The sequence below is a fragment of the Trichechus manatus genome, unplaced genomic scaffold (assembly GCF_000243295.1).
Source record: "Trichechus manatus latirostris isolate Lorelei unplaced genomic scaffold, TriManLat1.0 scaffold00398, whole genome shotgun sequence".
NCBI classification, from domain to species: domain Eukaryota; kingdom Metazoa; phylum Chordata; class Mammalia; order Sirenia; family Trichechidae; genus Trichechus; species Trichechus manatus.
In genome coordinates, this window is record NW_004444334.1 from 179,242 (window position 1) to 190,848 (window position 11,607).

The 11,607-nt window shown below is 38.3% G+C and overlaps 1 protein-coding gene across 1 annotated transcript; it reads right to left on the reverse strand.

Moving 5' to 3' along the window:
• Window positions 1-2,054: 2,054 nt before the first annotated feature.
• Window positions 2,055-3,244, reverse strand: LOC101354408 (olfactory receptor 10K1). Its single transcript, XM_004391012.3, has one exon. It carries the CDS (start codon window positions 3,183-3,185, stop codon window positions 2,244-2,246), a length of 942 nt encoding a protein of 313 aa, XP_004391069.1. The 5' UTR covers window positions 3,186-3,244; the 3' UTR covers window positions 2,055-2,243.
• Window positions 3,245-11,607: the final 8,363 nt, after the last annotated feature.

Here is an 11,607-nt window from a genome sequence, read left to right on the forward strand (position 1 = left end):
TAGATCCAGCAGTGACAGCAGCAAAGAGAAAATCTAGGGGATGAAAAATAGTGTGGGAGCATGCAGTGCAGGGCCCAGAGACACCATTTATGTATTGATTCATTCCAAAAACATACATTTAGCTCCTAGTTTCTGTCATGAAATGTGTTATATCAGGTGGTGTGGGCTCAAATAAGTGCTAGCCTCTACCTACATTTCAAGCAAATACAAAATAATAAATATAAAGTTAAGGAGGCATGAAAAATGTGTCACCATGTGGAAAAGCAAGTACTTTTAGCAAGGAATTTTAACTTAATGGAGTTAAAATTTACCTTCAGTTGTATTAGGAACTGTTGAAGGATTTATATTCTGGGACATCACCTGATGAGATTCAAGTTTTAGAAAGAGGATGATGTTCATAACAATGATAATCAACATTTAAATAGTGCTTACCTTATGCCAGACACTGTTCTAAGTGTTGAACATATTATCTAATTAATATAATTTAGATCACCCTGGCAGCAGAGTGAAGAATGTACTGGGGGAACCTAGACTTGAAGTTCTTGCAGCAATCCAAAAGAGGAAGGATGAGGCCAGGGAAATAAAGAAGAGACATCACTGAGAAACTTTAAGTTGGTAGAATCTACAGGTCTTAGTGGCTGATGAAATGTGTGGTATGATTAAAAAAAGAGTGGTAAAGATGACTCCAAGGTGTATGGCTTGGCTGTTGGATGGATGAAGTCTACATTTACCAAGATAGGGTGACCTTAATTTGGACTCTTTCCAACCTCTGAAGGTTATTAGAACTGTCTTCAGAGAGTTGAGCCAGATAGCCAGTCTGGACCTGATGACGGACAGCAAGTTGGTTAAAATCACAGACCTAGAGCCAGAAAGCAGCTTCCCTGCTTACTGCTGTCTAATCATAGGCAAGGTCGTTCATAAGACAAACATTTGACCTCTTTCATGCCAGGTACTATTCAAGGAACTGGGTAAACAAGGTTGTGGTTAATGTAAAATCCATACCTTCAAGAAGTTCATATTCATTATAGACAGAGTCAAGGAAAAAAACAAAAAATAGTTATACTGGCTTCTCTGCTTTCCTCAGATTCATCCATCTCCTTATTATTTCAGGGATTTATACCTTCTGCTCCTTCTGTCTAAAAGGATCCACCCTCCCCCCTCCCTTCGCTCAAGTAGTGTCATTTACCTAGTGACTCATTCACCCTTCAGTTTGCAGGGTCATATAGGGAACAGAAGGCTATAATGCTGGGTGGGTAGGCAGAGACTACATGATAAATTCATGCTAGCCAAGGACTCTGTACTTCATCCTGGATAGCAAGCAGAGTCACTAAAAGGTTTTTCCAAGGATTTTTTTAGCTTTCCAGGATTCTAGATTTCTACACTCTTAATATTTACTCAATTCTTTTTGCTTAGAATTACCTGAGATATTTCAGCAATTATGCAATGCTAACAGCTGCCTTGGAAACCCTGGTGGTGTAGTGGTTAAGAGCTATGCCTGCTAACCAAAAGGTCAGCAGTTCAAATCCACTAGGCACTCCTTGGAAACCCTATGGGGCAGTTCTACCCTCTCCTATAGGGTGGCTATGAGTCAGAATCGACTCGACGGCAATGGGTTGTTTTGGAGTAGCTGCCTTAAAGATAATTAATAGTAGGATGGTATAGGAGAGAATTACATAGGAAGGAGACTCCAGGAAAGAGGTTCCAATCTTAGACAAAGGAAAGACAACACAATCCCTAGTAAAATCAAATAGACAAAGACATTTCAGTATGTAGATTGAGGGGGTACATAGGGAACTCAAAAAAGACACCAAGTTTTGCTGCACAATGGGTGAGACCAAGGTTGCCTGTCGTTTTCAGGAAAAGGAGAACTGAAAATAGGAAAGAGTACAAATATATACATTTTCTGCTTCTGTTTCTTGCAAATAGCCAGCTTGGATATATCTTTGTTTCATCAGTTGATGTATTAGTTTTTGAAAGACTAATATTTAGAGCAGTGAGTAATGATGAAATTTGTTCTGGAACTGAGTAACCCCTTCTCACATCTGCATAGCCATGTTAGAGACCATACTACCGACAGTAGAAAGCTAGAGCTTCTTAACTTCTTGCAGTCTTATTTTCCTCTTATGTAAAATGTCCTTGTGTTACAGTGCAGTTGGACACTTAAATGAGAAAATGTGTGAAAGCACACTTTTTGCTTGGCACATAATAGGCACACAATTAACTGAATAGTTAAAATTGGCTGTTTAATTAACAGGAAATGAAGTCTGGCCCATTGCTCTTCGAAGGGCTGACTTGAACTCCTTATTTCTTAGACTGTAAATCATTGGATTGAACAATGGAGTGAGGATAGTGTAAGACACAGATATCAGAGTGTCTTGGCTTGAAGAGTGATTGGACTTGGGCCTTAAGTAGTTGAAAGAAGCACAACCATAGTGAACAGTGACCACAATGAGATGGGAGGCACAGGTGGAGAAGGCCTTGTACCTTCCCACAGAGGAAGGGATTTTTAGAATGGCAGAGATGATGCAGATGTAGGAGACCAGGATAAGTAACAGTGGAATAACCAGGACAAACACACCAAGCATGAATATGACCATCTGACTCAGGCGGGAGTGCTGAGATGCCAGCTTGAGGACAGGAGAGATGTCACAGAAGAAGTGATGGAGTTGGTTGGAAGAGTGGAAGGGCAGATGAAATACCAGGGAGGTAGTGACCAGGGAGACAGTGAAGCCACAGACACAGGCAACAGCCACTAGTCTCACACAAACCACATGTCCCATGAGCACTGTGTAGCGCAGTGGGTTACAGATGGCCACGTAGCGATCATAACCCATGGCTGCCAACAGGAAGGAGTGAGAACAGCCAAGGAAGAGGAAAGTAAACATCTGGATGGCACAGCCCAGGAAGGAGATGCTCTCCTTCTGGGTCAGCAGGTCAACCAGCATTTTGGGTACAATGACGAAAGTGTAGCAGGTCTCAGAGCAAGAGAGGACAGCGAGGAAGAAGTACATGGGAGTGTGAAGGGCCCTGTCCAGCACAATGGTGGAAATGATGGTGGCATTGGTGCCCAGAGTGAAGAGGTAGAAGAGCAGGAAGATAACAAAGAGCAGCTGCTGCAGCCTGGCCAGAGATGAGAAGCCCAGGAAGACAAACTCTCTCACCACCGTCTCATTGACCCCAGCCATGGAGAGCGCTGCTGTAGAGGAAAGTCAGGAGCAGACGATGAGGAAAAGTAGAAATGTATGGGCAATTCAGCACAAAGTTTGCAGGGAGCAGACATTTCCAGATGTTTGGTGGAACTCCTTCATTCCCTCTCAAAAATGTCTGCTAAAAGAAGAATAAGGTTAATTATGCAACAGAATAACTGAGAGCCCATCAGGAGGATTTCTCTAAGACTGAGAAGGATTAGGAATTGTCTAGCCAAGGATTCAGGAATTGTCTAATAGTTTCCCCTTGTATCTTATTTATGGCTTATTGTGTTTTTCTTGGTTACTACAAGCCCAAGGAAACAGCCCTCATAAAGTGAAAATGTGCTTAATTTCACATATCTGCACCTAATCAGAATGTGGAATAAAAGAAAAAGTTGTGTTCAGACACAAATATGTGAACCTCAATTTATCCAACCATAAAATGAGAAGGGAGAGGAAAAATTAGATGACCTCTGAGCAAAGGTGTGAGAAGGCTAGTGTTTACATATTATATGCTAATATATGTGGTAAGCTTATAATATACCTGTTGTCTTAGTTATCTAATGCTGCTGTAACAGAAATACCACAAGTGGATGGCTTTAACAAAGAGAAATTTATTTTCTCACAGTCTAGTGGGCTAGAAGTCCAAATTCAGGGCATCCGCTCCAGGGGAAGGCTTTCTCTCTCTGTCAGCTCTGGAGGAAGGTCCTTCTCATCAATCTTCCCCTGGACTAGGAGCTTCTCTGCACAGGAACCTCAGATTGAAAGGACACTCCCTGGTCCCTGCACTGCTTTCTTTGTGGAATGAGGTCACCCTGTCTTTTGGCTAGCTTCTCTCTTTTACATCTCAAAAGAGATTGACTTAAGACACAATCTAATCTTGTAGACCTCATCAATATAACCTTCCCTAATCCATCTCATTAACATGATAGTGCTAGGATTTACACCACCGGAAAATCACATCGGATGACAAAATGAGGGACAATCACACAATACTGGGAATCATGCCCCAGCCAAATTGATACACGTCTCAATTATTCCTTACAATAATCCCATATAAAAACCCTAAACGATAATAGTTATATTTCTGATAGACTGACAACAGGCCAATTAGGAATATTAGAGGAGGTTCCACAAACAAAAACACTGACTCAAGGGTGGATCAGAAGAGAACATTAAAGAAACAATTCTTTTCAGGGAGAGAACAGTTGCCAGAGTGGTAGGAAGACACTGATTTACTATGTGGTATTTTGCAACACACTTCACTTTTCCTGTTCTGAGGTGACTCAGAGAAACTCAAGAATGGCTTAGAGCTTGCCAGAGACAGTGAGAAAGAACAGACAATTGGGAGTTGACCGGGTCCCACTTTCCTGCTATAACCTTAGTCTTTAAATATTTTATATATTGTTATACTTAAAAAATTTATTTTGAACATTCTGCTAGTAAACATAGTTTGCAAAGAGTTGCTGTTTTTGTTGTGTGCCACCAAATCAATTCCAACTCAAAGTGATCCCATGCAACAGAGTAAAACTACTCCACAGGGTTTTTTTTGGCTGTAATCTTTACAGAAGCAGATTGTCAGGTCTTGCTCTCATGGAGCCGCTGGGTGTGTTCGCAACCTACTGTAAGAGAATATTTCTAAAGTCCTTTTGAGGCCTAAAGTCAGATAATTTTTTCATAGGTGCATTTTTTTAACTGTGCAACCTAATAACTAAAACACCACTGTCTGGATGCAAAATCATCTAGCATGCATTGGGCACATTCAGTCATTATTTATATACTTCTCAGGATTTTACGTTATTTTGTGTTAAGGAATTATTTGCATCTTCTACCAGGAATTTTTGTTTTGGCATTTCTCTTGTTGATAGTAACCTTTTACTTTCTAGAGCTTAAGTTAAATCATTGAGTGTTTCTGAACCTCATTGCTTCTGTCCCTAGAATTTAGAGATAATAATTTTTGCTCTTTATTACTTATTAGAAACTAACTCTAAGTTTACTAGTGATAAGCATTCATTTATTGAAGTTAGTCCTAGTGTGCCCACAGCCTCTGGTTTAAAAATTATTTAACATAAGTAATAGGATTTTTTTCACTCTGTAAGTATAAACAGATGACTGTTGTTTTTGTTAGTTGCCTTCCAGTCAGCCCCTGACTCATGGAGACCCCATGTGTTACAGAGTAGAAATTCTCCCCATGGTTTTCTTGGCTATAATCTTTATAGCCTGTGGAGCCGCTGGGTGAGTTCTAGCTGCCAAACGTTTGTTTAGCAGCCAATCACAAACCACTTGCACCGCCCAGGCTACTTAAAGAGATTAGCACTAAATGTAAATATAAAGGAATTATATACCCTATATATCCTCATTTATTATAAATTAATAATATGTTTTCTATATATCTGGTAGAGTCAAAAACTTTCCCTACTTTAATACCTCCTTCTGATCAGAAGGATTTTTGTCTATTTCAAGACACTGGGGGAAATCTAAGGTCATGGCCATTGTTTATCTTTGTCTCATCACTTTCCCCAAAGATTTTCAACTAGATCTCCTTTTAACTAGTCCACCTTTATCCTCCTCTATGCTCTAACTCCACTGAATATGGAATATAGAATAGACCATGAAAGCTGGGATTCTCTGATTCTGAAGCATTGCCTGAATCTACCCAATACCAAAGAAAGTCAAGTTTGGATTGTTGCTCAGATCCATGAGGATAGATATCAGTTAAGTGGATTTTTTTTTTTTTAAATAGTATTAATATAACCCTACATCCTCAATGAATTATGTGATTGATATTTTTGCTCTTATCATGACGTATGGAGACCCAAACTCCTCAGTACAGCTGCTCAGGAAGACAACAGAAACCACCAGAATGTATATCATCAGTGTAGTAGGAAGTTATAGAGCAGAAAAACAAAAAAATGGTCTTCTACCCACTAACCACAGGCTATAAAATAAGCAGAAAGATTCTTCCCCAGGGAGTGAGAAGACCTAGGCTTTATTTCTAGCTTTGTGTGACTTCGGACAAGGTAGTTAACTTGGATATTGTCTCCATATTTAAAAATTGAAGGGGGTAGGGTGAACAATAACTGCAATAAACCACTAGGATGCAAAGAAGGTACTAAAACAGAGTCTCCTTATTGTCTGAACAATATATAGCAGAAGGGGTTTTGACTATGGTAGCAGTTGAATATTTTGACCCCTAAGAGCCCTTTCTCTAGTTTGGTGATCCCTAAAATCTCCCTTATTCTTAAGTTCAAAACCTATGGATGGGATTCAGGTTGTAATCGCTGGAGAAAACACATATGTGTCCAATTTTTCTAACACATCAGATGCTCCACTGGGACTTCATGCAATATAGATTTAAATGGCAATGCAATATGTGAGGTCCCAGGAACCTCAAAAGGGAGACATTCATGGAGTTTTTGTATCAAAACTAGAGAAATTCAAACATTTATTTAAGGGAAATCATCAATCAATTAGTAGAGAGAAATTATGTAGACAGCCTCAGAAAATAAAGAAGTGGACTTTCTATCTTCTTAGGCACACATGAAGATCCTAAATTTCCCCCAATTGTCTTATTAAACTGGAGTTTGAGCATAAGATTTCAGTTATAGCTAAAAACATGCCACCAGAGTACACAGAGAGAGAAGTGGAGATTTGACAAGTATATGTTTCATTTAAGTCATGTGTCAGCCAATCTTAAAAAAAATTAAATAAGAAAGAAAGAAAAGAACATCGAGATGAGGGCAAGAATGAACCGGTATGACCATCAAGAAAAATTCAGAGAACTATGCCCAATAATTCTTACCACCAGTTGCTGTCAATAGTGACCTTATGTTTGTCAGAGCAGAACTGCTCCATAGGGTTTTCAATGCTGAATTTTCGAAAGTAGATCTTCAGACCTCTCTTCCAGGCAACTTGAGTGGACTCGAACCTCTAATCTTTTGGTTAGCAACTGAATGCATTAACCATTTGCACTACCAAGGAACTCTAATTACTCTTAATATCTTGGTTAAAAAGTAGCTTCTGATTCTTCTTATTGCTGCCACTGTCCTGAGCTAACATCACTGATCTCCATGGAGGTGAGGAGGAAATGTTCTCAAGTACTACGCATCACTCAGGGTCCAGGCCCCGCAAAGCCCCAGACCAGATCAGTGTTCCTGCTGCTCAATAAGTGCCTACATTGTTCTCCTCCAATTTAGAAATAAGCAACTATTGAATCTATGAGGTTTCCTGCCAAGGAGAATCTAAGCTATGTATCAGAGCCTGAGGATATAAGAGCAGAAGAGAAGAAATCTGCCTTAAGACAGAGTCCTCATCTTCATCAATAAAGTTAGCCTCTTCTATCCATCAGCATTCTCAGCTCCTGCAGCCTAAGTCACTATCTTTAGAAGTTCTGGTGACCAAAATGAGGTGTAATTATCAGAAACCTGTACTGTGATCACTGGACTCCTGAGGCAAAAGCTACTGCCTTGGAGACATTGCCTTGGGTTTAATTAGTAGTCAACTTTATTATGAAAAAATGTTACCAGTTTTTCAAATGTGGCCTTAGTTGAGGAGCCTGGGAAATAGAATCCAAGAACATAATTACCCTATGTCTGAATTGGAAGCTGAGTCCATCTTCCTTCCTTACAGATTGGATTCTGAAGTAGAACCCACCACAATTAAGACTGTAATGTGTCTGGAAAGAATTAATATAGGGTTTAATTACAAATTCCTATTCCCAGACACCCATCTCTAGAAATTATAATTTAACAGGAATAGTCTGCAAGAACCTAAATTTTTAAGAAGAATCTCAAATCTAGTTAACCACTATTATTAAATTGCTTGGTATCTTACGAATGTCTTTTACCAGAATGACTAAATATTGTAAAATTCTGTTTCATCCAAGCTAATCCATAGTCAATATAATTCCAATTCACATGAATCGTGAAGGCAACACCACAAATGGATTTCTAAAATTTACAAGGAAGAATTCTGAAAAAGGACAGATAATATAGGGACTGACTCCTCCCAGAGATAAGATACCTTTAATAAAAAAGAGCATGCTAATCATGCAGCACCACCGTCTATCAGTTTTTTGTACTGTGGTGGCTTGCATGTTGCTATGATGCTGGAGGCAATACTACTAGTATTTCAAATACCAGCATGGTCACCCATGATGGACAGGTTTCACTGGAACTTCCAGACTAAAAGAGACTAGGAAGAAAGGCCTGGTGATCTACTCCTGAAAATTAGCCAATGAAAACCCCATAGACCACAAAATATTGTCCAAGATTTTGACTCACTTTGGACATGTCATCAGGAGACACCAATCACTGGAGAAGGACATCATGTTAGGTCAAGTGGAGATCCACCAAAGATGAGGAAAATCCTCAATGAGATGAATTGACAAAATTGACGCAGCAATGATACCAATAATCGTGAAGACGGTGCAGGACCAAGCGATGTTCCGTTCCGTTATAGGTGGAGCCACCATGAATCAGAGCTGACTATATGACAACTAACAACATAATGGGACAGAAGAGAAAACTCAGAAATTGATCTGTGCCTGTTTGGGAACTTCATCTTCAACAGACATGTCCTCACAAATTAGTGAGTAAATCATGATTCTTTAGTAAATAACAGTGGGAAACTTAGATTCTTCTATGTACCCCATCACTCAGAAGGAGGTAGCTTGGTAGAACAATAAAATGACTTATGGAAGGTTCAGTTATAGTACCACCTGTGTGACATCACTTTATGGGGCCCTATATGTCTCCCAAAGCAGTATACACTCTAAACCAGCAACCAATATGTTGTGCTCATTCTCTGATAACAACAATATATGAGTGAGTCTGGGAATCAATGTGAGGGGAGATGGAACTGTTTCCTTCCGTTATTATGCCTAATGACTCACTCACATAAGTTTAGGCTTTGAGATTTAGAGGTGTTATTTCCCAAAAGAATTTGGGAGACTGGGCAGTGTTTCGTTCTGTTGTACATTAGATCACTATGAGTCAGAACCAACTCGATGGCACTGAACAACAACATTTCCCAAAAGTGTTACTTCCATCAGTAAACACAAAAATGGTTACACTTAATTAGAACTTGATGCTGAATCTTGACCACTTTAGTCTACTTTGTGCTACTATACCAATAATAGGCAGAAAGGAGTCTCCAGGTGGTGCAAACAATTAACATGGTTGGAGGTTCGAGTTCACCTAGAGACACTTCAGAAGAAAGGCCTAGAGATCTACTTCTGAAAAATCAGCCACTGAAAACCCTATGGATCACAGTTCTACTCTGACACACATGGGGTCACCATGAGTTGGAATTAACTTGACGGCAACTGGTTTAATAGAAAAAAGGACTTATTACGATAGCTAGGGTGATTGCTCCTATTTTTTAAGGAAAGTAGTGTTGCTGCTACATTGCCAGGGCAGAATATAGTATGTCTGGAATCCAGTAGATTCTCTAGGGTATCTTTTATTGCTTCACATACAAAGGTAAAATTTAATAGACTAAAGCACCCTAATTTAGGTAAAGTCACTAATTGCTCAGGCCCTTCAAAAATACTGAGGTGATAGCTGAGTTCAAAGGAATATTGAATAGATGGAAGAAAAAAAATCATAAATACCAATGACCATCTTGTGATTATAGAAATGAGGACTTCAATAACTTTTTTTTTTGCTTTATTACATATATATTTGTGTATGTTAATCATTTTCTCCCTTTCCTTACCCTACGATTATATATAAGGTGTGTTGTTGGTGCTAAGCCTTATGATTCAATCTTTAAAGAAAAGGCTAACAAAGAGTAATTAACTTATGGAATGCTGTGTCTCCCTTGTTTGGAGATGAATGGGCACACCTCTTTGTGGGAAGCATATTTGCATCATATTAGTTAGCAGGGGAATACTGATGCTTGGAAATGTAAATAGGAACAGAAGAGTGTGTATGAACGCTGAATATCCCAAAGGGTACACTGTGCTTGTTATAATTTATTGATACTTAGTATCATACTTACACATCTAAGCTCTTCTTTGTACTGTAGGAATGGAAACCCTGGAGTCTATTTTCCAGACTCTGGCCAGAAGGATTCCACAAATGGATGGCATTTGTGAGAGATTTGAATAATTGGAGAGAAGGAAAGTCTTTTTTTTTTTTCATTTTTCTAGCAGCATGAGGTGCCAGCTCTTGTCAGCCAGATGTAGGCTTTGCCCTTGGATTTCAGATTTACTGAGAGTCACCCACTCAGGGCTGCAACAGCCAAGACCATTGATGGTGACTGCCCTGTGATTCTTGCAATTCTGAGTATCCTGAAACAGCCTTCCTGACAACCATCCTCCTAGCCCTCCAGCAGATGTATAGGCCTCCAATTCCTGTGTTAAACCTCATATTACTTTAAATAATTGGAGGGGCTTCTCTAACTGGTTTTACTCTCCAAAAACAACAATAAGTGATCTTATCTCAATCTTTGTAATAGTTGCAGGAGCTTTAATTTTTACCATACAATAAATTTATTAAAGCTATTTATTAGATGTTATAAATATTCCCAGAGTTTTGGTATTATAAACAACAAAATGAATTTGTTCTTGAACAATTGTTAATTATCTCTTTACCGTAAAACTGCTGAGTAAAAATCTACTAACATTTGAAATTTTAATATGCATTGTGTCAGCAAACCTCCACAAAAGCTATATAAATGTATACTTTTGCCTAAAACATGTGAATATGCCAAATTCTCCATGACATATATAATGGTATGTTTAATCTTTTAAGATCTAGCCACAATGAAAGATAAAAGAAATAGAAGATAAATATTTTTTTATTATTAGTAAGGGTAAAACTTTTCGCAAAAATTTGTCAGTCATTGCTATTCTCTTTTGGAAATTTTCCACTTGTGTTATTTATAAACCTCATATTACATAGTTTTGTGTGTGTGGGTGTGTTTTTTTTTGTTTGTTTGTTTTCTTTTACGCTATAATTATTTCATATATTTTTAAAACATTGTAATTTTAAAAATTATTTATATTTACTGAAATATTTACCATTCCCAGCAATCTACATTTATTCAAGTAGATCCAACTTTTTCTCTGGAATCATCTTCTTTCAGCTTGAAGCATTCTGATCATCAAAAATCCTCTCTGCTTTTGTTTGTCTGAAAAAGTCCTTATTACACTTTCATATTTTTACTCCTTTATTTCTGAGGGATGATTTCATGGGACATCAAATTCTAGACTGAGTTATTATTTGTTTGCTTATTTATTTATTATTGTAAAAATGGCATTCCTTTTTTCTTCTGGCTTGTTTTCTGTTGGAAACATCTGTTTTATAAGTTAGCCTTGCCTTTTACATAACATAATTTTCTATTTGAAGATTTTTTTTATCACTTGTTTCAGCAATTATATTATGATATTCTTTGGTTTGGTTTTCTTTGTGTT